The 27,784-nt window shown below is 45.1% G+C and overlaps 4 protein-coding genes across 4 annotated transcripts; 2 read left to right on the plus strand and 2 right to left on the minus strand.

Annotated features, from left to right (window-relative positions):
- Nucleotides 1–66: 66 nt before the first annotated feature.
- On the plus strand, nucleotides 67–5,725 carry mlx (MAX dimerization protein MLX). The gene is made up of 8 exons (XM_056578940.1): nucleotides 67–708; nucleotides 1,428–1,464; nucleotides 1,597–1,686; nucleotides 1,823–1,932; nucleotides 2,029–2,131; nucleotides 2,362–2,461; nucleotides 2,998–3,199; nucleotides 3,300–5,725. The coding sequence occupies exons 1-8, from the start codon at nucleotides 667–669 to the stop codon at nucleotides 3,354–3,356; spliced, it is 741 nt and encodes a 246-aa protein (XP_056434915.1). The 5' UTR covers nucleotides 67–666; the 3' UTR covers nucleotides 3,357–5,725.
- On the minus strand, nucleotides 5,344–7,395 carry LOC130372788 (homologous-pairing protein 2 homolog). Its single transcript, XM_056578951.1, has 8 exons — nucleotides 7,238–7,395; nucleotides 6,933–7,033; nucleotides 6,755–6,844; nucleotides 6,530–6,641; nucleotides 6,159–6,304; nucleotides 6,006–6,059; nucleotides 5,654–5,713; nucleotides 5,344–5,563 (listed from the first exon to the last, which is right to left on the minus strand). Exons 1-8 carry the CDS (start codon nucleotides 7,254–7,256, stop codon nucleotides 5,507–5,509), a joined length of 639 nt encoding a protein of 212 aa, XP_056434926.1. The 5' UTR covers nucleotides 7,257–7,395; the 3' UTR covers nucleotides 5,344–5,506.
- Nucleotides 7,396–9,059: 1,664 nt separating this feature from the next.
- Nucleotides 9,060–14,592, minus strand: LOC130372799 (reticulophagy regulator 3-like). Its single transcript, XM_056578962.1, has 9 exons — nucleotides 13,962–14,592; nucleotides 12,292–12,398; nucleotides 11,923–11,953; nucleotides 11,507–11,633; nucleotides 11,300–11,384; nucleotides 10,539–10,676; nucleotides 10,192–10,271; nucleotides 9,703–9,835; nucleotides 9,060–9,586 (listed from the first exon to the last, which is right to left on the minus strand). Exons 1-9 carry the CDS (start codon nucleotides 14,207–14,209, stop codon nucleotides 9,072–9,074), a joined length of 1,464 nt encoding a protein of 487 aa, XP_056434937.1. The 5' UTR covers nucleotides 14,210–14,592; the 3' UTR covers nucleotides 9,060–9,071.
- A 1-nt stretch (nucleotide 14,593) lies between these two features.
- LOC130372830 (tubulin gamma-1 chain) lies at nucleotides 14,594–21,945 on the plus strand. Its single transcript, XM_056578993.1, has 12 exons — nucleotides 14,594–14,695; nucleotides 14,859–14,942; nucleotides 15,408–15,520; nucleotides 15,797–15,964; nucleotides 16,086–16,154; nucleotides 17,242–17,321; nucleotides 17,624–17,750; nucleotides 18,831–18,917; nucleotides 19,535–19,684; nucleotides 20,062–20,214; nucleotides 20,308–20,469; nucleotides 20,771–21,945. The coding sequence occupies exons 2-12, from the start codon at nucleotides 14,894–14,896 to the stop codon at nucleotides 20,966–20,968; spliced, it is 1,356 nt and encodes a 451-aa protein (XP_056434968.1). The 5' UTR covers nucleotides 14,594–14,695; nucleotides 14,859–14,893; the 3' UTR covers nucleotides 20,969–21,945.
- Nucleotides 21,946–27,784: the final 5,839 nt, after the last annotated feature.

Here is a 27,784-nt window from a genome sequence, read left to right on the forward strand (position 1 = left end):
AGAGTAACTTCCTGTGTAAAGGAGCAACAGAAGGGTGTGGAGGGAGGTGTTGTTAACATAAATATAGCACATATAACGTACAATGGAGTTAGATGTTAGAAGCAAATTAGGTAGGATGGGAAAACAAATGCAAATGCAGGCCTACTCGTCCCAGATGACCTTAAATATAATTTATATTCAATGGGAATTATCATGGGAATTTCGATTGGACATGGAGGGGCTCAGATGATCCATACAGCCATAGTCAGGTCATAAGGTAATTTCGAATTTTAAACAGTGTCAGGTAAAAAAATGTGTCAGGTAATATCATGTCAAGTGAAATAACGTGCTGCAAAAGATTGTCCGACAGCCCCACTTTGCGTTTGAAATAGGAATGCACATAAATGTTTGGTGACTGTTCGAAGTTCAATCAAATAGCCGTGTTGTACAAATAAACGAAACACATCTGTTTAACTGAGAACGCTCTCTGAGCACCCAGTCCACCCATCCAGGCCATTTAACACTCATGTGATTTCAAACAACCCCAAGGTAGTCCTCCTCCCATTGTGTCCAGTAGAGGTAGCACTTACGCTCACTTTCTCCAAGGCTATCACTGCCAGAGTTTCTTTGTAGAGCGAGTTGTTGTGAGTAGTATTCTGCAGCTGCCGTTATTATTGTTATTAACACATGATGACCGATCCGATCACTTCACCAGAAGAAAGTTGGAAAGTAAGAAACAAACTCAACACATCGATGCTTTGTGTTTAAGATGGTTGCTTTGCGTGGCTATACGCTGAAACCTTACATTAACAGCAAGGAGCAGACGGGCTACTCACTCTCTTAGCCGCGCGGCTAACGTTAGCACACATTTACTAAGGTAGTGCAACACATATATTGCATGTGTTATTTTTTTATAACAACAGTGCCCTTTTTGAAAAACGCATTGTCGACAAGAAACTATATTTGACTTGCAAATATAAGGCGACCTCCTAGCTGTCAACCTGTTGTTTTTTACTTGGACCTGACTGCTCCACCATGTCTTTGGAAGTGAAACCCTGGGATCTACTTTGTTGACAGGACGTTAAACAATCACGACTCATGTTAGCTTTGCTCAATGGTTTCAATCTTTGTAAACGTATTTCAAATTGGTTTATCAACTTGTAGATCATATTGGTTTATCAACCTCATTTGAAAAACTCGGGTCTATGGGACTTTCCATTTATTTGTGTAGCCTGTTCTTTTTTTTTCTTCTACTAGGCTAAATGAATGACGTACCCTGTGTGTGTGTGTTGCATGTTTCCACGTGTTCCCTTTAATGACCTTCAGCAAATTGGGACAGCACTCCGTGGGAGTTTAAGTTTGACTGCCTGTTGTTGACTAGCCTCTCAACCCTCTTTATTTATGTTCTCTCATTCCACATCTTCAACTGTCTCGTGATGACACTACAGACCGAAGGTGCATTCAGTGACAGCGGGTTTGACCATGGTAAATTTAGGCTTTTTCCATTTATTATGCGTAGGACAGAGTTGTGCTTGCAAGTTCCATTGAGGTTATATTATGTCAAGCATTGTGTGTTTAATACGATATCACCCTGACATTCATCTGATTCTGATGCAGGTTTCTTTACCGAGACCGCGTTAACGGGTAGTCTGGTCTCCAGAGCAAACAGCATCGGCTCCACAAGTGCCTCTTCAGTACCAAATACAGGTAGGGATATTGTGTTTTTGATTAGTGACAGAAATAAAATGTATTTACAACTCATTTTCCTCATTAACTCTTATGTACTTACCTTTAATAATATTGATTGATTGGTCAATATATTGATTGGAGTTTTGCTATGTAGATGATGAAGACAGTGACTACAGACATGAGGCATCGTATAAGGATTCGTATAAAGACAGACGACGACAAGCACACACACAGGCTGAACAGAAACGAAGGGATGCCATTAAGGTTGGTATACATGGATGTCATCTGCCCAAAGGTGATCAATCAAGACAATTTGTTTATGCTCTCATCATCATGCATGGATCTATCTATTGCTTCCAGAAAGGCTATGATGACCTGCAGTCTATAGTACCAACCTGCCAGCAGCAATCAGAATTTGCAGTGGGGGCACAGAAAATCAGCAAGGCTACCATACTACAGAAAAGTAGGATTTTCCTTCATTGTACAACTTTACATGGACTCTACTACTACTACTACTACTACTACGTGTGCTTGGAATGACAAGCCTGTTAGATTCTGAGCTGGATAACAGATAACTGGATGTGTATATATATACATATTTTTTTTTTATATACACTTGACAAAACAGAATAAAGGTCCTGGGTTATCATGTATTCAGACCCATGCATTTTGTTTTTGCGGTTGGGTTTCTAGCCATCGACTACATCCAGTTTCTTCATAAAGAAAAGAAGAAGCAAGAAGAAGAAGTGTCCACACTGAGGAAGGAAGTGATGGCGCTGAAGATAATGAAAACGTAAGATGGCGCGGCCTCACAGAAACCGTTTTTGGCTAAACCACTCTTCGCACATTGAACCACAAGTGTGTGTGTGTGTGTGTGTGTGTGTGTGTGTGTGTGTGTGTGTGTGTGTGTGTGTGTGTGTGTGTGTGTGTGTGTGTGTGTGTGTGTGTGTGTGTGTGTGTGTGTGTGTGTTTAATGTTAACATGGAAGAGCCTATGCAGAAAAAATAAATAAACATTGATTTGGACATTGGTTAGGCATTGGTGTCAATGCGTAATGAATAAGCAACTGGCTAAAGTTGGTCTGGGCATTCGCCTAGGATTACCAAACTTACCTCAAAACACTCCGATTCAGTGTGGATGGCCAGCATCTTTCAGGAAAACGCTGGGATGGAAGGGAAAATAGTGTTTCCAGATTTTCCGGCATAATGTGGACATGGTCTGATTCTGCAGCCGTGGCCAGGTCTCTGATCTCTTGATGCTTCGGTGTTAAAGGAACATGCCATATACGTAGCTGAGGTTTTGAACTGCGGGCCCCTTGATTTGTTGCAGGAACTACGAGCAGATAGTGGAGGCCCACCAGAACAACCCCCAGCAGGGGGAGGAGCAGGTGTCCGACCAAGTGAAGTTCAGGATCTTCCAGAGCATCATGGACTCGCTGTTCCAGACATTCAGCAGCTCCGTCTCAGTGAACAGCTTCCAAGAGCTGTCGGCCTGTGTCTTCGGTTGGATTGAGGAGCACTGCAAGCCACAGGCAAGTACCACAGTCAGGCAGCAAGAAAACCAAGCTTGTTTGGCGCTGGTGAGCTTGTTCTTCTGATTTAACCCACGTCTGCTCTACTTCTTTCCTCCAGACGTTGAGAGATTTTGTGGTTGGCGTTCTCCGACAGCTCAACAGTCCGCTGTACTGATCCTTTTTACAACCTCTGGACTGAACTTCAAAATATATATTCGGCCGTATCTCTAAGGGAGCCGGCCATCATCGAGCCACACCTTAGTATAGAGTGGCAAAGTCACGCCCCTTCCGGTAGAGCCCATGGGACCTATGAGATCGAAAAGTATGAATGGGTTTCAATGGCGAGAAAGTAATTATTTTCTGGTCCCAGTCTTTATATGCCCTGGATTACACATATGTTGTTTGTCGATATAAATGATAATTTTTCATGCAAAGAAAAAACCAAAAAAATTCACAAAGAGGTTGATAATGTTAGGTTTAGTGTGAGGCCGCTTTGTGAACTACAGCTCTTCGCTGATCTCGACGGGAATGATATACGTCACCACCCACACTTGGAACCCCGGTACAGACATGGCGATCTCTCTGCTCCACTTCACCGCTTTTTACCAAGGGGAGAATAAAAGCATCGAAAGGGCTAAAAACCATTATAAATCGGGGCATGTGGAGGGCTTCAGTTATGCCGATGGGGAGATTGTCGGTCTTATCCACGCAAGTCGCAGGGAGTGTGACCGTTTTGATGTCACATACGAGATGAGTAGTCTTTCTCATTGTGTCTTCTCTACAGCCTTTAACTGAAGAACAATTGCACAATAAACGGTCAAACTCTTGACATGAAAAATGATCATCTAAATCCACAAACAACATATGTGTAATCCAGGGCAGATAAAAACGTGGACCAGAAAATAATTACTTTCTCTCCATTGAAACCCATTCATATTTTTCGATCTCATAGGTCCCATGGGCTCTACCGGAAGGGGCGGGACTTCTATTACACTTTCCTCAGTTCAGGATAACATATCAAATAGGTTTAGAGGGAAACTGAAGCTTCAAGTTTTTGTTGAAAGCAAAATCTCCCCTCTAATCTCATGTCCATGTGATTGTGCCTAATTTAATTCAACATTATTACATCTCAGAGAAATTGATTTTCTGATGACCATGCAGCAGCAATGTCTGCAGATGAATGTTAACGCTGTGCTGGGTGATCCATTGTGCTGAGAATAATTCTGTTTACTTGATCACTTTTGCCTATAAATACATTATGATTCGTGTCTATGTTTTCAAATTATACTTCAGCCAGGCTGAAGTATAGTTTTAAGCCAAGACCAGTTTGAAGGTCTGTTATACCCTATAATTGTATAAGAAAGCAAATTACTGAAAATGTATTTAAAAATTGTCAACTTGAAATCTATACAGCTGTATTTTCACTGTTTGGTGCAAGTTTTTTATTTTGATTAGAATCTCGACTTTACCTGCCAACTTGGTGAACTGTTGCCAGATGTTTTGATACATGTTTTTTTCCTACATTTCTAGTTTATTTTCTCAAATAGAAATACAAATAATTTGTAAGCAGTCAGTTTGTTCAATTGTACCTCAGTCAATTTTACTTAATTTATTGTGTGGGAAACATAAAAGCCATCTTTACTGAAAGTGCTCACTGCCTTTGTATAAATGCTTTCACCACCACTGATGTGGATCGCAAGTGATTGTATTTTAAATCCAGAGATCAAAAGGCAACACTGGGGTTTGAGCATGAGTAATGTATGGCAGTGGATACAATTTCCAAAGTCGTGTCTGCCTCTTATTGAATTAAACCCAATCCATTATTGCCGTAGTATCGCATAGCCATTTTCGGATTGCCAACCAACTCTCTAGGATCAGTAAAATACATCACATGGGGCTGAATCTGGACTAGACCCATAGCTGACACACATTTTGCTGTTTATTTTAAAACTTTGTATCAGATTTACTGCACTGGGATCTTATTTTTTTTAAAGGACACTACCTAAGTAGTGAGTACATACCTCAGTTGGTTGCTTCTTTCACACTGAAACTTTGTAATCGGTAAGAATTTTAATGTTTTACTTTAATTAGTTGCCTTTTTACTCTGTGTCTTGAAAATAATTGTAATCCTATCTAGAGGTTATTTCAAGTGTGCATGTACATGTTTACAAACATTGTATTTTGTATTTTATGTTTATTTTTATTTACAAACTCATTGAAAGGAAATTGTTGACGTTTAAATAAAATGAATCTCCATGTACATTTGGATATAATTTTGTATCCTGGTCATCTATATCGGATAAATAAATGAAAAGGATTTCCGTCTCAAGTAGTCGGTAAAACCACTTTGGAATCTTCATCCGTCTCAACGCCAACTTCCTCCTATAAAATGGGGAATTTCTTGTTAAATATACTCCCAGATTTATACTCTATATTCTGATACATGAATCTACTGAACAATTTTAGACTCACTAGAAACTGCTTCTTGCTCTTGGGATATCCTTCCAGAATGGCATCCATCATGTCTGATGCCTATACAAAGAAAGTTTAAAAGCTTTTTAATAAAGGACAATAAATGATTGTGTACTTGGAGTAGTTAAGATTTAGAAAAGAAAAATTTGGGGGGGGGGGTCAGTTTATGTGAAATATTTTTTTTAATTGTTATAAAGCATATATTCATTATGTAGTCCTTCGTTAACTTGCACACATTTATAAACTGATGCCGAATAGCCATGGTATGCTTGCTCAGGGACAATTGAGCCATACACCTTTAATTAAGGCTTTTAGGTATAAGTATATTATTAGTATATTAGTATATCATTACCAGTCTTTTTCTCTTTTTCCACTCTTTCACATATACATCACGTTGTTTGTAAACCTGGAAGTTAGAAGTAATTCATTTAGTGAATTATAAGATGTTATTTTTCTGTTTTCTACCAAGTTCGGGTTTGAGGGGTGAGTAATGCTGTCTCCCCACCTTCTCCTTCTCTTCTGGTGGGATATGATTAGTTGCTGATTGGATCTTCTGCAGACGCACCCGGTAACCAGAACAGTCCTCTTTCAGCTTCTTTATCTCTGATGTCAGTTCCTCTGTCGTCAATGAGCCTTGGAGTACTTTCAGTTCTGTAGATAGATTATGTTTTACAATTACCCCAATAACAATCTAAACCATGCAAGATAAATTAATCCCCTTGGTTACTTGGAGCAGTCTAAACAAATAGTAATCAATGTTTGCTCAAACCATGTTCTCCGAGAACAATTTAGAAAGCATGAAATTAAATGAAAAGGAAATGTACACTTTTTGTTGCTGTGAAATGCAGCATGTAAACCAAATGTACGTGGCATCACCTGCATCCAGCTGCCTGCAGCTCTGATTGATGGACTGCACTTGAGTGCTGAGCCCTGAGATCTGGTTATCCATGGCCTTCAGGTCTGCATCATTCACTTGTGTAAATTGGCTCTGCGGGCGTAGTTTAAGTACAGGGAAGAAAATAAGCACGTAGCCACGAAACTCCGATAAAGGATACGTTATGTAAGCTATATGTTTAACTTGTTGAATTTGGGGGGACTAACCTGGTCGGCGAAATATATTTTTTGCTTGCCATATACTTTTTCTTTAATCTTCCCTTCCACCGCCAATTGCTCCATGGCTTTGACTACTGCCTAGGAACAGGAAATCAGACATCGCCGAAACATTAGCGTTGTGAATGCAACTGCCGTCATTGTTATCGATTCGTATTATTAATCTTACCGTTTTCCCCAGTCCATGCTGTTTTTGTAAATTGGTGAAAACATCTGTTGCACTATAAGGACGGTTCTTTTCATTCAAATATGCAAAAATGATTCCCACGCCTGTAACAAAGAAAGTACTTTATTGAAATTGACAAATTTACGTTAACATATATTCTTGATTCATGGAACTAACGATAGCAGGTAGCTGGCTAATCATACACAATAGAGCGATAACTTAAATCTCAAATGGTCAATCGTGTTACAAGAATATGCATATCAATGACACAGGAAGAATGTAAACTATCTTATTACATGTTGACTTACTGTTGTCTTTTTTGCTCATTTTGTCATCACTATATCACCAAAACTAAACTCAAAACGTTGTAAATCCCCGCGAAATATGCGTCAAAACAATACGTCAACACGCGTCAAATGACGCGTACCGGTATATCGTATGAACTTCCGCCGAGAACAGAACGTGATAAAGATATTGTGATATCCTATTTTATATTTAAATAATTATACAAACAAAACAGAGTTGCAAATTTTATTTGTTTTCGAAGAGTTGCACATCAAAAAATATCAAACCCAGTTACAAAAGTCAGCACATGTTTTAAACATGATCATCGCTCATTAAAATTTCATTGAGCAATAATGTGCAACTTTCCACTCTAATCATAACTGCCATATCTTTTGTTCCCCAATGGCCTATTCTGTGTGTGAATGGGTGTTCAGAATTAGTTTCTATTGTACTGAATTTCCTGTCAATATTCTTTTGAAAATAAGAACATAATTGAGCAATTGGGTTCCTTCATGAAATAAGCACATAGAAGAACATGATTGCAAGTATTCCGATTGGTGGATATATTCAATAGGACAACAGCTGTGGCTCGTTTAAGTTTGAATGAAGAGGTACCATTTCCCATTGTTACTCTGATGACATAAAGAATACACAATATAACTAGTTTGCCTGTCATAAGGTCAGACAGTCCAGCATGAAAATATTTACTGCGCACGTGTGCTCCTTCAGGAGCAGAATTCACTCTTTACATACTCACACTTATATCAAAAGGCTATCAGACTTAATACAGGGTTGAATGTAAACATAATTCTTCTATGTCAGAAAAATAACAGCATTTTCTGGATTTAATACAGATCCAAGGAGATTTTGTTTGTATTGCAGTTAAACCAAAACACTCATCAATGTAACTTTACATTGATCAATCATGTGGTTCAAACTGTAAAAACATTGGTTAAAAAATAAAAAATAAAACCTCCATCTTGAAATCACAGAAAATCTAAGCAGTGCTTTTCACCTTGAAGGAAAGATGCATAAAAAAACGTATTAAGCATTACTACATAGCATTATCTTCAGTATCTTAACATGTGCAGTCGAATTATTGTCCTGACTACCAGCAAAATAAAATGTATATCTAAAACTATTGAGAGATTCCTATTATGAGAAATATTAAGAGTAGAAGTTAAAGGGGGATCTCAAGAGTAGCTTATACGAAACACAGATGCTACTTAGATCCAACGTCAAGTTATAAGCTAAACTTGGTTGCTGTTCTTTTTTATATAATTGATCGGTTGTTGTAACTATACAATTGCTTTGTCCTCTCAAGGACTTCTGTTGCCATGCTTACATAACATGATTGACCAAAAACTAATATAGAAAATATCAAACTATTTAATATCAGCAAGTAGATCAATATCAAGCTGTCACTCAAAAGGTGCTTGTCAGCACAAACCAAAAGGAATGTCATGTTTGGTCCCATGTTATGTAGCCCTGTGAATTTAGATCTCCCGACGGTCAACTTTTCTCTTCAGCCTCATCATTTGCATGTTGAAATGACCATAGTGGACATAGTCTCAATAATGCTGGTTTTTGATGTAATGAGGTTAAGATTTCCTTTACTTCTTTGTTGGATTAAAGTATTGCTCAGCCTACAACAAAAATGTACTCACAGGAGGAGTGAAGTAAACACTTAAATACCAGAATATGAGAAAGAGGTTGTAAAACAGATAAAAAAATTGTACTTCACAGTGATCAAATGAAGCCACTCAGGAGCATGGCTGCTGGAAAATAAAGTCACCTCTTTCGCACACAGAGAACCCCCCCCCCCCCCCCCCCCCCCCCCACACACACACACACCCACTACTGTGGTTTTCCCAGCAGATTGGACAAGTAGTTGGAAACCTGGCCGGGATCTCCCCGCCTACTTCCGGTTCCGGACACCGGATCCATCTGGTTCAGTTCGGACTGATCCAGCATCTCAAAGTCTTCCCCGTCCCAGTCCGTGTCCAGCTCCGAGCTCGACTGCTTGCGGTAGCTCCGCTGGGCCCTGGCCCGGGGCGGCCCTTCCCGGGCTCGCTGGCCAGCGTGGGACCGGGGCTGCAGGGCTCCAGCCAGCGCCGCCTGGATCATGTTGCTGGCGAACGCGCCGGCGAGTTCGTCCCTGAAGTTGGCGGCACAGAGCTCCAGGTCCTCCTGGTCCGAGTCAATGTCCGGCAGGGAGGCCCGGTGGCTGGCCAGCTCGGAGAGGCCCAAGCTGGGCAGGCCGATGCTCGTGTCGTCGTCGTCGTCCAGCAGGGTGGCGTCCGGGTTGAAGGTGGGGAAGTCCTGGAGGTCCTGAGCAAACGATTCCTCTGCGTCGCTGTGGCGGTCGAAATCTGAGCCGGGACAGAGACAAACGAGGGGAAGGCGTCAAGAGACGACAGGAGGAGTCGCTCCTCAAACACAATGACAACACATTGATCAGACACTTGTGCTATGATTAAGTGCTTGCCTTCAGAGCCCTCTGTGAGTGGAGTCTGGCCACGAGATAGATTGAACGTTCCATTGTCTGTGTAGGACACCTCAGCGTCAGAGTGTTCAGAGTCCGTCAGCGCAAGCTCCCTGGCCACAACGGCATCATCAAACTACAGACGGAATCATAGAAACAAACAAAAAAACAGGTTCTACAGTACACTGATTGCATTTACATTTTTAGCTTTGCATTTGAAGATATTTTCTCTTGGGTTAATAAGAGATAATAATAATGGATATTACATTAAGAATCTCTGGTTAAATGTACATACGGGATACAGATTTAGATCAGTTTAGAAAGACTTGGAATCCTTATTAAACTTGCAAGACCCAATGCTTTTGGTCAATATAAATGGACATTGACGTCATCATTAGTACAGTGTCCTATTGATGTGTTTAGAAAGAGTGTGTTTCGTCGATCTAGCAATTGTTAATACTTTTTGAAAATGCATATTCTCAGACAACATACCGATGGACAGAAAGCAGCCAGCTCTTCCTCGCTGTCACTGGCATCTCCTGAGGCCGCACCGCGGATAGACCTTCTCAGGACTGCCACACACACACACACACACACACACACACACACACACACACACACACACACACACACACACACACACACACACACACACACACACACACACACACACACACACACACACACACACACACACACACACACAATACTGTCAAAGCACGACAAAAGTCGAGATCCTATAAAAAACATTTTGCACCTCAAGTAAAACATATAGGTACTAAACATTTAATTTTGATTCTGACCAGATGGTTTTTTATGGGTTGAGGACTAGTACTTACACTGATTATCAATAGGCTTAGACATCATGTATCCACGGACGCTGAAGTCCAGCCGCTGCAGGACTGGCTCTAGCCTCACGCTCACATGCTGCAGAAGCCTGTGATAGGCGGCCAGCGGAGCGAGGAGAACACCCATCACTAGAGGGACGAGACCACAAAGAAACAAATTGCATCCATTTAGTGGAAAAAGGTATCCCCCACTGTAGATGTGTTTTTTTTTTTTTTTTTTACATTAGCCAATTGATACTAACGGCTAGGTGTCCCAAATCATTGCATTTATTGACCTTGTGTTGTAAACTTTGTTAAACACTATAATGCTTTGTTGCATGTTAAGCACTACGTAAATATTGGCTTGACTGATCGATCAATTGTACGGATCCAACCCAACACATCTTGGTACCATATCCTGATAGAAAGCCTGGGACGTGAAACAGTTAAGCTGCACCAGCTGCCTGGGATCGTAAGAGGTGTCACAGCAGAGGGCCATGGCAGGGTTGGGTCCGCGTACCGTCTATGGTCAACACCGGCGGTCACAAGATTAGCGCCACTTCAGCCATCAGCAAGCAAGCTCCCATCCTTGCCCATGTGTATAATTTATCCCAACTTTAATCACCTCTCAGAAGCAGCCCCCCCCAGCTTGGAAGAAGGTGCCCCCCAAGGCTCTGGTTTCAACCCCCATACATTTTTAAACATGGGCAGCCGCCACCAGAGTTTCCATGTCTCTGCGAGCACTCTGTCTCTCTCTTAACTACTGCACTCACCAGCAGAGTAGGCCAGAACCAGTCCAGGAATGTAGCGACCCACCATTGCCACTAGGCCCAGCACTGTGCAGGTCAGCAGGCAAAACTGATGAATCGAAGCACAAAAGAAAAATGCATTCGTCAGCTTCCTAGTGTATCATTTGTTATGTCGAAAGGTTGGTTACAGAGACAACGTGATGGAGAGTGAAGCATCAGACAGGGTTATACCTTGCCAGGATTGAGAAGTTTGTACTGGGCCATGCTGGCTGTGCAGGCTGCTCCACTGACCCAGGCCTCTGCGATGTGGTGGCACAGTTCAGGCACACTCAGAAGCCCAGGCTGCACCAGGCCCCAGCTTTAAGAGACGGCCAGTAATGCCAACATGACCCACTTTTCATTTTCATTTAGGCTCAGATGGCGCCTTGGAATTGCATCCGACATACAACTATACAAGTTCATCGAATGTTGCACATACTGATAAATGAAGAAGATAACTGTTTACTGTCCACATTCACATGAAAAAGCACCACAAAGGAAATTTTCAAACAATTTTGCGATTAATGTTAGCCATAATGGTTCATTAATTGTTATGAATACTATGTGGGGGTAATATTGAAAATACCAATGCATGAATAGCGACATACCTTTCATTTTCCATCTCATCCATTTTTCTCACTGCGGAAGAGACAAGAACCACAAATACATTAAAGCTAGAAAAATAACATGCCTAAAATCCCTCCAGCTAGGTTTCTTTTTCTTGAGAGATAAAATGCTTTTTGAGATGGCATGTTTTATTTGAGTTAAGCTTGCAACCTGAATATGGTAACTAGTGAGAGTAATTATTGAATTGGTGGCAAGTTAAACACCTCTGAGCTGACTGACACCTTAGTTAACATGTATTGCAGCAATTAGTGAACGAAAGATAACAAGTCACAAATAGCAAATCCAAGTTTCTCCCATGTTATATTTAAAGCTCAAAAGCTGGAGAACACAAAGGGAAGCAATTTTTGCACCTTTGATCAACGGCCATATTTTGTTCTTCCAGGTATCCAGGCAGACAAACACTGCCGTGCCAGAAGCCAGCAGGAAAAGCAGACGCAAGGAGGTCAGGGCAAAGAACCTGAGGGTTGAAGAGCAAACCTAACGTTAATGTGGAGTACTCCAAGTACCTCTGGGGCCAGTTGTCAGAGACTACATGAAATGTTTGTTAGAGTGTATCTTACAAGTACAACAAGCTTAGTTTGAAATAAAATGTGGGAACTACATTTCATTTCATTGTGCAAAAGGGATATCAGCATGCTAACCTGCTATCTGTTAGCCTGTGGCAGGATATATATGAAGGGGATATCACATGCAGAATAAGTGGATTTAGATTTAGAGGGGGTCGATTGAAACATGTTTAACATGCCAATGACCTGATGGAGAACAGACATGTTTCCATTGGTTCAAGAAGTCAAAAATAAGTTTATCTAGAGAATGGAATTTCACAAGGATTCATGTGTATAGCCTCCGGTTTAAAATGAGCCACATAGTCACATGATGGAATCCTGATTCATCTCAAGTAGGTCATTGACCTGTAAGCAATTCGGCAGATTGTGTACAAATCTAGTACATATGCTTTTGCTTTACTCCATTATAGATACATATCTTTATGAAGCTGTATCCTAGTATCATTCATGTTGGAATGCAATATTAGAACAATTGCACTAACTAAGAGTTGCTCTACTTAAGATCACATGGCTTCACAGGTTATCCAGTGCAACAAACAACCTGGCATTGGTCCTTTCCTTTCAATTGTTGTGTTAATAAGATAAGGCAACCTTGTTAAATAAGTTATTGGCATAAGCAGACCAATTAGCCCTTGGCAAGGGAGTGCATATTAGGGGCTGTGTGGTAGAAATTTTGGGGTAGCATAATACAATCCAAGCATACACAATGAAGGCAGTTTCATTATTTTACCACGGTCACAAACCCTTGGATTCCAGCTAGGATTTGAATATACAATTCTCTTTCCTCTCCATTATCTGTCACTCCATATTAGTCTGGGTTACTCTGAATGTCTTTAACTCTAACTACTGAAATATCTGTCTAATGAGGGCCGTGGCCACTGATTTGTGTAACAGAATAATACAATTCCTAATGTTGGCTCTCCTTGATGAACCTATTTCACCGTCTGATAATCAGAATTTTCTGGCTGTAACTTTGTAAACACCATTTTAAAATGTGCTAGATAAATAAATAAAACTAGTATTTATATCCTTATCGTTACAAGGGCACATCTTTTGGATGTTTGTTGCCTACATCATGTGGAACCTAATTGAATAATGATTCACACTAGACAACAATCATGAGGTGACACCCATGTCAGCAGCAAAATTGGCAAATGTAGCACTGCGACAGGACTGATTAATATACATTGGTTAGGTTGCACATTTGATGTTTACAAATACGTACATCAGTCTCTTTTTCATCTATAAATAGCAATGGCAACTGAACCCTCTGCCTTGTCATGGTTGAGATGTGTCAACGCTGTCGGTAACGAATCTGTGGCAGGGTTTGCCGCTTGGAATTGAAACTCGAAACACAAGACGTTTTGAGTTTCAATTTCAATAAGCATCTCAATCAAAAAAACATCATTAACATCAAACGACGTTAAAGTTCATGTGATGTTGATGCAACTTACCAGAACACCACGTTGACCACCGTGTATACAAGCACACACTGGAAAGGTCTTTCCCAGATTAAGACCGACTGTAGGTAGGTCAAAACAGGCTCATACGTTCCCAATGCCCTCTGGAGAGAGACTTTGACAGCCCGCACCTGGCTATCCTTCTCGATGGAGTGCGGTCGAGAACGCAGGTTAACCCCTGAACCCTGTTTGTCGACAACATCGTCGTTGGTTGCGTCTACCACTGCCCCAATGTTAGCCATCTTTGTCAAGTATATTAGTCCAATGATCCTGAAACAATCTTGTAGTGTACACAGCAGGTACCCGCTCGGCGGCCGCACAGCAACTCGGAACAGCTGAGCTAACCTAGCTGAAAAGATCGGCTAAAGTTAGCAAAGATGTGGAGACGTTTGCGAGCTCATGAGACCAGCCAACGCATTGAATTCACTGTATGCATAACTATAGGCCCGTTGGTTAAGTCATACGTAGAAATATCATCACTATATTACAAGAGTACACGCCACGTACTATCTGACATTTTGTACAAAATATAGCGCAACTACCTCTGAGTTCAATATTGTTAAATGGCGTAACCTGTTTTTCTTTTTTTGCCCAGCATCATGGACTGGTTGATGCAAACACGTGTCAGAGCTGTTTTAACCAATCAGATTCTCCATGGCCTATGCATTCGCCCGTCAGTGGGAGCGTTCCGTGACGCATTGTACGCCGCGTTTTGACCCAGCCACGCTGTAGGTTAACCCGTTCCTTTTGCAATGTTTCGTTTGCGAGGCTAACTGGAACGCGCCCCTGCCGTTCATGCGCAGTACTGGTCCTTACCAAGCGGGAAGACGAAACGGGGCTGTTGGTCGCTGCTACTGGTGTTGAAAACTGCCTTTTCTTCTGTTCTTTTAGCTAGCCAGCCGGCTGGAGAATCAACAGAGGATAACATGCCGCGGGAAATCATCACTCTGCAGCTAGGACAATGTGGAAATCAAAGTATGTTTTAAGTGAAACAAGCTTTAGGGCGTTATTGTTGTTAGCCACTGTATTGCTAGCCTGCTTAGTTGCGCAGAAGCTCTAACTTGACTAACGTTACAATGATCATCTTTAATGGCTACGGCAGCTATTTGGTAGTGTAATCGGTTATAACTTATAAGTTATAGAATATCGGTTCCCTATGCTTGGTTGTCAACCCAAACCTGGCCTGGCTTAGCTAGTTGCTGGCTTAGTAGTTTTGAATTACATGTGAGGCTAGACGTTGGTCCACACTAGAGACCGTGGATATTGTGTGACCTAAGTGTGGTATTTTATTATTGATATTTCACTGGGATCCTTTTTCATATTGCTTTTTTCCTATTGCTTTTTTTCTTCGTCGTTAACGTTAAACTAACATAGTTTGGATTAGCTGAATGACTCGAGCTGATGTTATGGTACAATAATATCCTCTTTTGCATTATATAGTTGGTTTCGAGTTCTGGAAGCAGCTTTGTGCCGAACATGGTATCAGTCCAGAAGGGATTGTGGAGGAGTTTGCCACTGAGGGCACCGACCGAAAGGATGTCTTCTTCTATCAGGTAGGCCAAGCATCCTGATATTGTACTGTGCATCTAAAATGGTCTTTGAGGAAAAAAGATGCGTTACCAAAAGGCTTGTCATTGACCTGGAGCGGTTGCTTAACTTGCATTCAATTAAAGAAAGTATTTGCTATAATGGATGCTATTAAATAGTAGTCAGCGCATGACTCGCCTGCCTTCTCCAAAAGTGCAGCTCAAGCCTGTGCCACTAGATGGAGCAACTGTCGCGTCCATCCATTTCACTTAACGCATTGACCGGTCCTTGTTACCCCATAGGCCGACGACGAACACTACATACCACGTGCTGTCCTGTTGGATTTGGAGCCCAGAGTGATCCATTCCATTCTGAACTCTCCCTACGCCAACCTGTACAACCCAGAGAACATCTACCTGTCCGAGCATGGAGGGGGAGCAGGGAACAACTGGGCTAGTGGATATTCCCAGGTAACACCCAGAAAATTACAAGATGCCTAGCGATGCCTAACCCATCATTCCGAAATCGAAAGAAAATGTATTTTGTTATTGTGTGTTAATTTGTCTTTTTTTTATTTTTTATGTTTCTTAGGGTGAAAAAATCCACGAAGACATCTTTGATATTATTGACCGAGAGGCAGATGGTAGTGACAGTTTGGAGGTGAGGTCCAATGACTCTTATGATCTCTTTCGCCTAGCAAAGGTATAACAACCTGGATATGTGGAATGGCATAAATTGTATTATCGTAGCATAGCAGCATCATTAATAAGTTATATGTGGGTTTATCAATAACTAAAAAAACAGCTAGCTAGAGTTCAGTAGTAGGAATCTGTCAAAATAACTGATTACCTTAAATTGGCTACCATGGTTACTCTGTCATTTAGTTGCCTAAACCTCATCCTGGAATAAATATCTTGGTTAGAAAGCATCTTCTCACTTCAAACATCCCTTTACCATCATCCAAGGAGTCACGCAGATTCTCCTTGTGGATTGTCTGTGAAAATGAGTCCACCATTCTCTTCACTACTTTCTATTAGGTCCTATCCTCCTGCAAACCTTAAGCAGAATGCATGTGTTCTTGTGGATAGACTGAACCACCTTTATAGTGCACCTACGCAGAACCCCCTTCCTGTCCACGTTTGCCTTCTTCAACCCACTGAAGCCCCAGCAGTCACCCTTGGTAGCACTATTCTTAGACTGGGTTTGAAGTTCTCTTCTCCTTCTGCCAGCCAGCAGCCACCCATAAAACAACACTCCGGCTTCCCCTTTGAGCGAGCCGCACGTTCTGGGGGGGGGTGGGGGGGGGGGGTGGTGGTGGTGTGTGTGTGTGTGTGTGTGTGTGTGTGTGTGTGTGTGTGTGTGTGTGTGTGTGTGTGTGTGTGTGTGTGTGTGTGTGTGTGTGTGTGTGTGTGTGTGTGTGTGTGTGTGTGTGTGTGTGTGAGAGAGAGAAGGGTAGGTAGGCAGGCAGGTTGTGTGTGAGAGAGGGAGTGTGTGAGAAGTGTGTGTGCTGGCAGGGTGTGGTGTGTGGGAGGGCTGGTGATAATAGCCGGTCGCCTGCCGAAGGCAGGTATTACTGGGCCCTCCCGGGTGGGAGAGGGAGGCTGTTTGTGAGGTGGGGCCCTCACGCCCATTTATTCAACCGCCTAGGAAGGGGGGGCAATTTGACACCCACACACGACGCATATAGCCGCCTGTACGTTTTTAACCCTCAAACAGAAGAGGATAAAGGAGCCGTTTGTGCTTTCAGGGGTTTGTCCTGTGCCACTCGATTGCTGGAGGAACCGGTTCGGGCCTAGGATCCTATCTACTGGAGAAGCTCAACGACAGGTCGGCAGATATGCACACACCATAGTGTTTGACTTGATGTCTAAAAATAATTTAAAAAACGACACTAGAATGCATTAAACAATGAGTAAAAACGTACACAAAGTTGTTAAATACAGTTGTTACTACTGTTATTTAAAGCTATATATTTTTTAAGCCCTTCATTTCCCTTGTGTAGTTTCCTGTGATATGCACTTTGAATTGCAGTCACCAAACTGCCCTACTCTTCTTGAAATAAAGTCTTCATTCGAATGATTTGATATATTCATATTCAATTGAACCGTTCCCCTGTGACCCATCCTCAGGTACCCCAAGAAACTGGTGCAGACGTACTCTGTGTTCCCCAACCAGGATGAGATGAGTGATGTGGTGGTCCAGCCCTACAACTCCCTGCTCACCCTGAAGAGGCTCACGCAGAACGCAGACTGCGTGGTATGCAAGCAACGCACAAACTTTGTGTTTGTGTGTCTCCCTCTCTTCTTGGGAAAGGGTTCAATGAAGTTTCCTGGTAGAATCATGCCGTGATGTTACACGGAAAAGGATGATGCTGCTCCCGTTGTAATTCGATTAAAGATACAGCGAGAGAAGGGGACGTTCACAGTGGTATTAACCTCAGAGTTGCTTTACTGCCTGGAGATTAGTTGAGTTGTATATGGATATACTGGATATGTTATTTGGAATTTCAAAGTTCAAAAGGTCAATCAAAGAGATAAGTAACGGGCTACCTTCCTGGTTCAAGGAAAAGTAACTAGCCATTAATCAGTAGTCTGGTAGTGCTTGATAACTTGTGGCTATGCTTGTCATCGATGTCAACACTATTAATATTTCAACGGTTCCACAATTACGCTGAAACCTTTTTCCTTTTTGCACATTTACAAAAAAAAGTGAAAATCTATCAATATCCATATTTAATGATGTATATGGAGCAATGTGTCAAATTTGGGTCCGGTAAAATAGATTCAGCAAAAAAACAAAAAAAAAATCAGTAAAATGTGTTAAACATTTGCTCTTTAATTTCCTCCAAAAGGGGGTCGGTATGGCTCGTCCAATATAACAAGGCAAGCCCTAGTGTTGTGGCATTGCCTACTTTTGATTAAATCTCAATTTTGTTAAATTTTTGTGCTGATTGTGTTACAAAACTACGCTCAGACTCTCTAATAATGTTTCCTCTCTAATACCTACTTCCTCCAGGGCCCCCTCACAGGGCCCTCATGTTGATTCAATTAGCCAGGAAGCTAATAGAATTTGCCCCAAAGAATCGGTGCCCCTGTGGGCCCCGCCGTACAGTGTGCCTCTTGTGTTTGTTTCTGGCCCCAAACAACAGGCCCACAGTGTAGCCACTGAAGAGCTTCTCTTCAGTGCCTTCATTGCTTTAAAATACCCTCCTCTCCCTCCTTTTATTTTTGCACTGGTTCTTCGACGCCACATGGCCGTTTCCCCCTGTTGTACGCTGCTCAATGGCCTTCCGTCTCCTTGAATTCCCGCGGAATGTTTGCTGTGTTTGTCACTTAGGTGGTGCTGGATAACACGGCTCTCAACCGCATCGCCACCGACAGGCTACACATCCAGAACCCCTCCTTCTCCCAGATCAACCAGCTGGTGAGTGTTGGCCCCCGGCAACGCCTACAGACACAGACGCACCTGAAGTCTGGAGTTCAGCCACACCGCCTTGCACGTGACAAGAATGACTGGAGGTGTCTTTTCTTTCTTCCTCGAAACTAGTTTGGCCGGTCCCTTGTCAGACGGAAGTGTGTGTGTGTGTGTGTGTGTGTGTGTGTGTGTGTGTGTGTGTGTGTGTGTGTGTGTGTGTGTGTGTGTGTGTGTGTGTGTGTGTGTGTGTGTGGTGTGTGTGTGTGTGTGTGTGTGTGTGTGTGTGTGTGTGTTGCGATGCAGACATGCATAGTTTCAAATTCCCTTACAAATTCACTTGCACCACATTTTTTCTATAGCCAGTTCGTTTTAGCTCCAAATTAGATTTTCTGCCTTTTATTTTTTCTTTCCTTTTTTCTCCCCAGACCAAATTGATTATGCAAGAACAAATCTATGCTTGGGCCTGAGGTGGATAGGATTTTATCCTTTAGACATTATGTAGTTGAGACCGTTTTCTGATGGCTGCAGTGAAGAACTGGTGGTCTTTTGTTCTCTTTCAATGTAGCTTCCAGCTAAAGTTTTCACACTCAATCAAGCCGTTCCTAACGTAACGTTGTCACTCACAGGTCTCCACCATCATGTCCGCCAGCACCACCACCCTGCGTTACCCGGGTTACATGAACAACGACCTGATTGGCCTGATCGCCTCACTCATCCCCACGCCGCGACTCCACTTCCTGATGACGGGCTACACACCCCTCACTACTGACCAATCGGTTAGTACTGTTTTGTGGGCTTCACTCAAAGTAGCCACAGCAGTGATTAGGTTATTGGTTCCCAGTGATATTTAAATTGGTTGGATCCAAAGTATCAGTGGTGTCGTGTATTGGCTAGGGAGGTGGACACCCATCCAAAGGATACAGGGGTTTTCCCCCCAAGACCGCAGCCCACCCGTGGGCATCCTTGATCTCTAACTCGGTCCCTGCTCATTTTCATGTATCTGTATTCACTGCAAGAAACTTCGTGTCTGATTTTAAAATGTCCTCAAAATGGCCAAATAGCAGCGATAGTGAACAACCTGAGCCGATTGCGAGCAGAGCATTCCAGTCCGGTCGGTTGTGTGACCGTCTTCCCCTTCCTCCCTCTGACCCAGGTGGCCAGCGTGAGGAAGACCACGGTGCTGGACGTCATGCGGAGGCTACTGCAGCCCAAGAACGTCATGGTGTCCACGGGGAGGGACCGGCAGACCAACCACTGCTACATCGCCATCCTCAACATCATCCAGGGAGAGGTGGACCCCACCCAGGTGCGTGTTCCATCTGCTCCGTCATGCGTGGCGGGGGAAGGTGTGAACAGGAGGGCAACTCACGGACGGGGTTTGTTTTTATGGTGTCTTCAGGTGCACAAGAGTCTGCAGAGGATCCGCGAGCGCAAGCTGGCCAACTTCATCCCTTGGGGCCCGGCCAGCATCCAGGTGGCCCTGTCCAGGAAATCTCCCTACTTGCCCTCGGCCCACCGTGTCAGCGGCCTCATGATGGCCAATCACACCAGCATCTCCTCTGTAAGTCGCCTCCCACAAACGGGGGATCTCTTTTGTGATTTGTCTATTCTTCTAGGGGATTAACGTAGTATTTTCTTCATTATCTTTCTAGTAAGGTCATTTAAGTGTTGACTCTTTGGTAAATACTCCAATGTTGAGGCTGACTACCTAACTTTATTTTAGGTTTATCCACTTGAGTTTACCCGTAATAAACATGACGTTTAATTGTTTGAGCAGACACTTTTATCCGAAGCGACCTTATGAAGTGAGTCTGAATCCAATCAAAGCAGCCCTTTTAACGATCCACCCGTTTGCCTTGCAGCTGTTTGAGCGGACGTGCCGGCAGTACGACAAGTTGCGGAAACGGGAGGCCTTCCTGGAGCAGTTCCGTAAAGAAGACATTTTCAAGGATAACTTTGATGAATTGGACAACTCTCGCGAGGTTGTCCAGCAGCTGATCGATGAATACAGTGCAGCCACCAAACCAGACTACATATCCTGGGGAACACAGGAGCAATGAGAGCGCCTGTGCTCAAGTTCTCATCTAGCTACCCCAACACCAGTTTCTTTCTCCCCCCAGGATCCTGTATTTACCAAGACTAGGGTTTTCAAAACCGTGTCGTCCTCGCCTTCCAGATACAACGGCACCCACGTTTTCCAGTTGCACAAACACCAGCCATCTCATCTCTATAGGTTTTCTATTGCATGGCGTGTATCTGGACATTGAAATGCTTATCAGTAGATCGAATGGTCCAAACTAAGCCCGATATACTCCCCAAAAGCAACCCTGCCAGTAGTGTAGTCAGGTGATCGATTCCTCTGCATTGATTCTTGTTTACTTCTGAACGTATCTGTGTCAGTATTCGATCCCTGTGGTTGTGAAACTGCAAATTTGCCACCCTTTCAAAACCTAGACAGTAATTTGCCCCCTTGTTGTGGAATTAGATAGTGCTTTGTGTCACTGATCATCAGATTTCATTATGCCATCCACAGAATTTATGACACGATGGTTGATCACATTTCCTGGGAGGGTCCACACTCACAAAAGCCTTTTGAAAAACATTCAGAGGTTCGGGGCTAAACATGCTCAAGGGTGTTTCCATTCAATGCAACTGCAATGCTGATGAATTGGTTAAATTGCAATGACACTCAAAACAGAGATTGTACAAAAGTCTGAGCTTTGTTTTTCATCGTGCCTGTATCTAAATATGACCGAAAAGAGTAACCAGTCAGCTCTAAGGTCATCAAAATGTACATACCATGTTGCTTTGCCTGTTGGACCTGTGTGAAATATACTTAATAAAAGTTGTTTTTTTACTAAATAGTTTGGGTTGTATCTGTTAAAGAGGGTTACATGCTCGGATCAGCCAGCAGTTTTCTTCAATCCCAGTTGTGAAATCTCAACCTAAAGTGGCCTTGTGTTATTATTGGCCAAGTAGTTTCTTTCTTCAGGTCTGTTTAGGCTCATTACCACAGGAGAACACCGTGGCACTTGGCAACGCCTGCTCACCCAGCCATTGTTTTGAACCAGAGAAGCCTTTCAAGTGGGTAGTGTTTGGAGCCATACTAGCTCACCCCAAACCGTAGCCCTCTGAAGTGCCAGATAGAAACAATGCTGGGGCATGATGGTTCCAGAGTGTACCCACCTGGAAAGCACATGATCTTTTTTTAAGGAAGGAAAAGACTTGCAAGGATATGGTAAAATGGTGCTCATTTATTAATTACATACAGTATTTATAGTTTTTATTGCACTTCCAAGTTAGCTAAAACAATAGTGCAATTAACAATACACACGTTACATAACGTAAAATACAAAAAAAAAGTACCATGCATACAAACAAGCTTGAAGATAAAGCAGCAACCTCTGATTTTTCTTGTCCTTAGTCACGTGTGTTTGTGTTTGTGTGTAGCTCAGAGCTGCCTGCAGCTGCAGTAGAAAGCTAAAGGCCTGCAGGATGGCAGGAGAAACTAGCGCTAGCTGGCTTTGCAATGACAGTCAGCCACTGTGAGTGGACAAGTCTGCTGGAGGGAGGGTGGCTGGTTCGATTGTTAGGGCCGTAGATCAGATAATACTGCTAAAATACAACTTCCCTGCCCCCCCCACCCCCCCCCCAAAAATACCAATCAATTTCAGATCTGAGATACTCAGATAAGTCTTACAAAAGTTGTACAAATACAGGTGGATCTCCCTACATTTTTGTCAAAAATATATTGGAGTATAAAGTAAAGGGGCATGACATGAAATAAAGTAGGAAGAGCAGTTATGGGGGGGGGGGGGGGGGGGTCATTTTCTATATAAAAAGTTTCCCGACATCCATCTTTGGTCCATGATCAAACCCGTGACATGGCAGAACGTGTGCTCCAGGAGTCCAACTGAAAGACCCAAACTGAGAAACGAGGAGCAGAGCCGCCGTGTCCATACTGACAAGGGAAGGGATCTGTGAGTGCGTCTAACCTGGTTCCACACATTCATCACCTGCTTTGGAAGAAAGAAAAAAGTACCTATAGTTCTGGTACCAGTAGCAACATAAGCCAGTATTGAAAATACATCTAGATCCACATTTTAAAAAGACAGGAAAAAAAAAAAAAAAAGAGAAAGAAATATACAAAGTTAATGCCTAAACATAAATAACACAAGAACAGAATTCAATGGCCAGAATTAAAATAAAAAACAACGGTGGATAGGGATAAGTACACATCGTCAAGCTTCTCTCTCCCCCCCCACCCCCCAAAATTTTAGTCCACATTCCTTGGCGGGCTTTTTAACGTGGTATCTCAACAGCTACAAACAACCCCCTGCTTACGAAACCAAAATCATTTAATGAGGAGCAGAAGTCAATCGAACGCTTTGCCATTAGACACATGAAAGACAAATGACGTAAAAAACAACTAAAACAGAATTCTCCAAACAGCCAACAGTTAGTTTGTTTGTGGTCTTTCACGTTGAAAGCTGCAGCTAAGTAGAGAAGCCCAACTGAGCGACATGTCAGAGTCTTTGGCGAAGATAACGCTGTGCCTACAGTATATTCACTTCTTTCGCCCACGCACACACACACACACACACACACACACACACACACACACACACAGACACACAAACACACACACACACACACACACAGCCCAGGCACGGTCTCTCCGTCTTCTCTCCGCATGTGCACAGGAGTCACGTGACTCAAACACGCAAAACATCCATGCACGTTGCACGCACCCCTCTCCCTAATAGTCCCCAGAGAGGTGGTGGTGGTGCTGGTGGAGGGGGTGGCGATGGTGGTGGAGGACAGAGTCTATATGGCGAGCGCAGCCAAAGTGACTGAGCTGCATGAGCTCCACATCTGGTTGCAGTTCCAAGTTCACATGGCCGGCTGCTGCATCAACAGTTCCAGGTAATGCAAGCCTGGGCTGGGGCTCTCATGAGCTGAGCCCCCGGGTCTCTGATGAGTGTGTCAGGGATCGGTGGTGGAAGAGGGTGGGGGGGGGGTGGGCGGTGAATGAGTGATCGCGTATGTGTGTTGCTGTCCATGTGTGCGTGTGTATGTGTGCGTGTTTGTGTGTGATAAATCTCAGCGAGGGAAAGAGGGGGGGGTGGGACATGGGGTGAGGCAAACTTCTTCTCAACACTATTCCAGCAGTGAAAGAGGAAGGGGGGGGGGGGGGGGGGGGGGGGGGGTGGGAGGGAGGGTCGCCTTTCTAGGAAAAGCAATGTCGGAATGGCACACATTGAGCCAGAGAGTGAGCCAGAGAGGCAGAGTGAGGAAAAAGGCATTTAGAGGGGGGAGCGATAGAGAGAGACCCAGAGAGTGAGGAAGAGGCATAGAGAGGTAGAGAGGCAGAGAAAGAGTCTTTCCCTCCTAAGCCGTGTCCAGATGGCAGTATTACCATGTCACGATGGTCTTCACATCGCCGCGGACTACGGGGTGTGTGTGTGTGTGTGTGTGTGCGTGCGTGTGCGTGTGTGTGTGCAGTAACACAGGTTGCGTGACAGGACAGAGTGGGGTGGGGGACGAGAGGTGGGTCAGGCTCATGACACCTCATCAGCGACCACATTGGTTTCTGCGGGCTTGAGGCCTCCCCTCGCCAAACGGCCTCCCCTCCTCTCCCCAAACACACACACACACCGCCTTCCCTTTTACCCTCTCCTCTCCCTCCCCCCCACTCTCCCCCCCTCTCTCTTCCCCAGCCGTCGCCCAGGCTCCCTTCGCTGGAAAGCACGGCGAGGGTTTATTTTCACGGACGGCGAGTGAAAACAGCCCTCTCTTTGTTTTGGCTGCCGTGCCGTTCCCAGCAGAGCCAGGCGCTGGGTCCTGGGGCCTAGGGGGGTGAGGAGGGGTGAGGGAGGTGGGGGGGGGGAGCCCTGGGCTGGAGTGTCTGGGTGTGTATGTGTGTGTCGGGGATTGGGATTGTGGGGTGTGTGTGTGTGTGTGTGGGGGGGGGGGGGTCTTCATCAAACCGAGTGCGAGGGCAGCTCCAGGAAGGTGGGGTTGTGCAGGTGGTTGAAGCCCACCTCCGTCGTCGTCGTCGTCGTCGTGCTCTCCGGGATGGCGATGCCCCCGTCCTCCCCTCCCACCCCCCGGCCTCCACCCTTCCCCCGCTGGCGACGGATGGCACTGAAATAGGCATTCATCAGCTGCATGATCTCAGTCAGCTGGGGGAGAGAGACACAGACAGAGAGGGAGGGAGGGGGAGAGAGAGAGAGAGAGAGAGAGAGAGAGAGAGAGAGAGAGAGAGAGAGAGAGAGAGAGAGAGAGAGAGAGAGAGAGAGAGAGAGAGAGAGAGAGAGAGAGAGAGAGAGAGAGAGAGAGAGAGAGAGAGAGAGAGAGAGAGAGAGAGAGAGAGAGAGAGAGAGAGGCTATGGTCAGTATGGTGGCCCATCTCAGTGTCTGTCTGGTTTTGTCACTGATGACTTTGGACAGATGATGATGTCATCCAGCTGCTGGAACACAGTGTCGGGGACAGTGTGCCTTGGCGCACTGAAGGAAACCACACGCACACACACACACACACATTTATTTTGGATTTCAACCCCCTCCCCCCCTCCCCCCGGGACGCCTGTCAGCCATTGTTGTTCTGCCGTTAAGTGACAAGTCATGCGTTTCACTCGCCTTTCTCACATCAACCGTCACTGGACAGTCGGCTGTCACGACGACGGGCACCCTCGGTCTAGCACCACTTAACGCCTTCCCAAAGTTCATGGGAGCAGGACAGACAAAAAAATATGAACGCAAACTCGGAGACAGGGACTGTTTAAGCCGACCGTGCCCTCGACGTTCAACCATAATCAACCCCCTGTCACGACGCTTATCCCCCCCGGTCGACCCGGCTACTCCAGGCTGGGGTTCATAAAAAGGCCGGGTTCCAGCCTGAACCGCCCTTCGGTTTGCCCTGCTGGCCCCCACAGCGATAAAAGAAATAAAAGCCACTTTTGTGCTTTCCATGAGCGATCACAGAAGCGATTTGTGCTCGACGTGGGAAGATGCGAGCGAGTGTGCGCTGTGTGAAAGGCGCGATTTGTTCTCCCCCCCGTAATTGCACGTCCCTTACGGGAGAATGCCCCGGTTTCTGAGAAATGTTTTGGCTAATATTTTAATATAACCACTGCAATAAAACTCATCTCCCCCCCCTGTCACAGTTTATGCATGGTAGCCGGAGTTTAGCGGTTCAGTTCGGGTCGACACTGGCCAGAGGGGCAGGTTGTGAGATCTGCATTTAGGATAAATTAACAAGCCGTGGCTTTTATTATTTAAGAAAAGTCGGCCACAGAGCTGCAAGCCAAACGACGGAAGAGGCAGCGCTTGCTTTTTCAGAGCTCGCCCCGACAGTTTAGTTATCATGCATTGGGGAGGGGGCGCGGAGGTGGGGGGGGGGGGGGGGGGGGGGGGGGGGGGGGGGGGTGTTAACCAGCTGCAGTCAGCTGAATTTATTACCTCCGGTGTTGTTGGTTGGTGGGTTCCAATTCAGCCCCTAGCCCCCCCCCCCCCCCCCCCCCAACCACCACCACCACCGCTCCGGGCCCCATCCCATCCCCTTCCTCTACCGCTGAACCCATAACGAGGGGGTCAACTATAGCCTACCTTGGTGGTCTCGAACAGCAGATCCCTGTCCCCGGCGGTGATCTTGAAGGTGTTGCTGTCCTTGACGCCGTAGGAGCAGATCTGGCCGTAGGGGAACGACTCCAGGGCCTCCGCCTCCCCCTGGCGGTACAGGGACACCGAGGTGGCGGCCACGCCCAGCCACAGCTTCTGGGAGAAGCTCCCTGTGGAGCTCTGCGGAGATGGAAAGCGGGTGAGGGGGGGGGGGAATATCATGAAGTATGGCGTTGAGTGTTGGTTGTGTCTGAAGGAGCTCCATCTGCCTTTAACTATACCCCTCACATTGGGTCGATTGTGAGTTTTTTATTTAACATTCGGCTGCGGGGCATTGGCTTTGTCGGAGGTATTAATTAATTTGGGATCAGATGTTATTTATCAAATTCCCCAGACAGGAAATGTGGGTTTCGCCGCAGACGACAACCGACACAATACCAAATTTCCTGTCTGGGATTCATCAAGTAACTGTTTATCGTATTTTAGCACTAGCGGTAGAAACACGAATGCAGGATGTAAATGTAAACAACCGCTGTTTAAATGCCTGCCTCTGTGCATGCGCGCATGAGTGTGTGTGTGTGTGTGCGTGTGTGCATGTGCGCGCAACAAGTCCCACTCACGATGTAGAAGTCCACCTCGTAGAGCGTGCACCCGAAGCCCGACCACTGGCGCGCGATGGCCAGGTACGCCGCCATGCCGTCGGCGCGGCTGTAGCCCGCCAGCCCCTTCCAGCGCTCCACCACCGCCCATGACGGCCGCCGCCTCCTCCTTCAGCCAGCTGCGCAGGCGCAGGTCCTGCTCCACCTTCTGCTTGTGGGCGCTGGTCTGGCTCCACGGCGCCCCCGCCAGGAGGCCCGGCGCCACTGCCAGCTGGCAGTGGGGCGGGGGTCCGCGGGAGGCGGCGGTGGCGGCGGCGGCGGCCGAGAGGCTGAGCAGCACCCGGGCCTCCACCACGTGGCTGGGGAAGAGCTGGTCCAGCGGCGGGCAGGGCGCGTGCGTGCTGAAGTCCCCCACAATGCACTGCAGCCGGAGGGCCGCCAGGGCCTGCAGGTCCTCCTCGCCGGCGGGCAGCTGGCCGCGCACCACCATCTCGTGACACTGTGGCGCGCACGCACGCACACACACACACGCACAAACAGACAGAAACACACACACACACACAAGGAAACACACACACAAACAGACGGACACACACACACACACACACACACACACACACACACACACACACACACACAACAGACACAAACAAC

This window comes from Gadus chalcogrammus, chromosome 2 (genome assembly GCF_026213295.1).
Source record: "Gadus chalcogrammus isolate NIFS_2021 chromosome 2, NIFS_Gcha_1.0, whole genome shotgun sequence".
NCBI lineage: Eukaryota > Metazoa > Chordata > Actinopteri > Gadiformes > Gadidae > Gadus > Gadus chalcogrammus.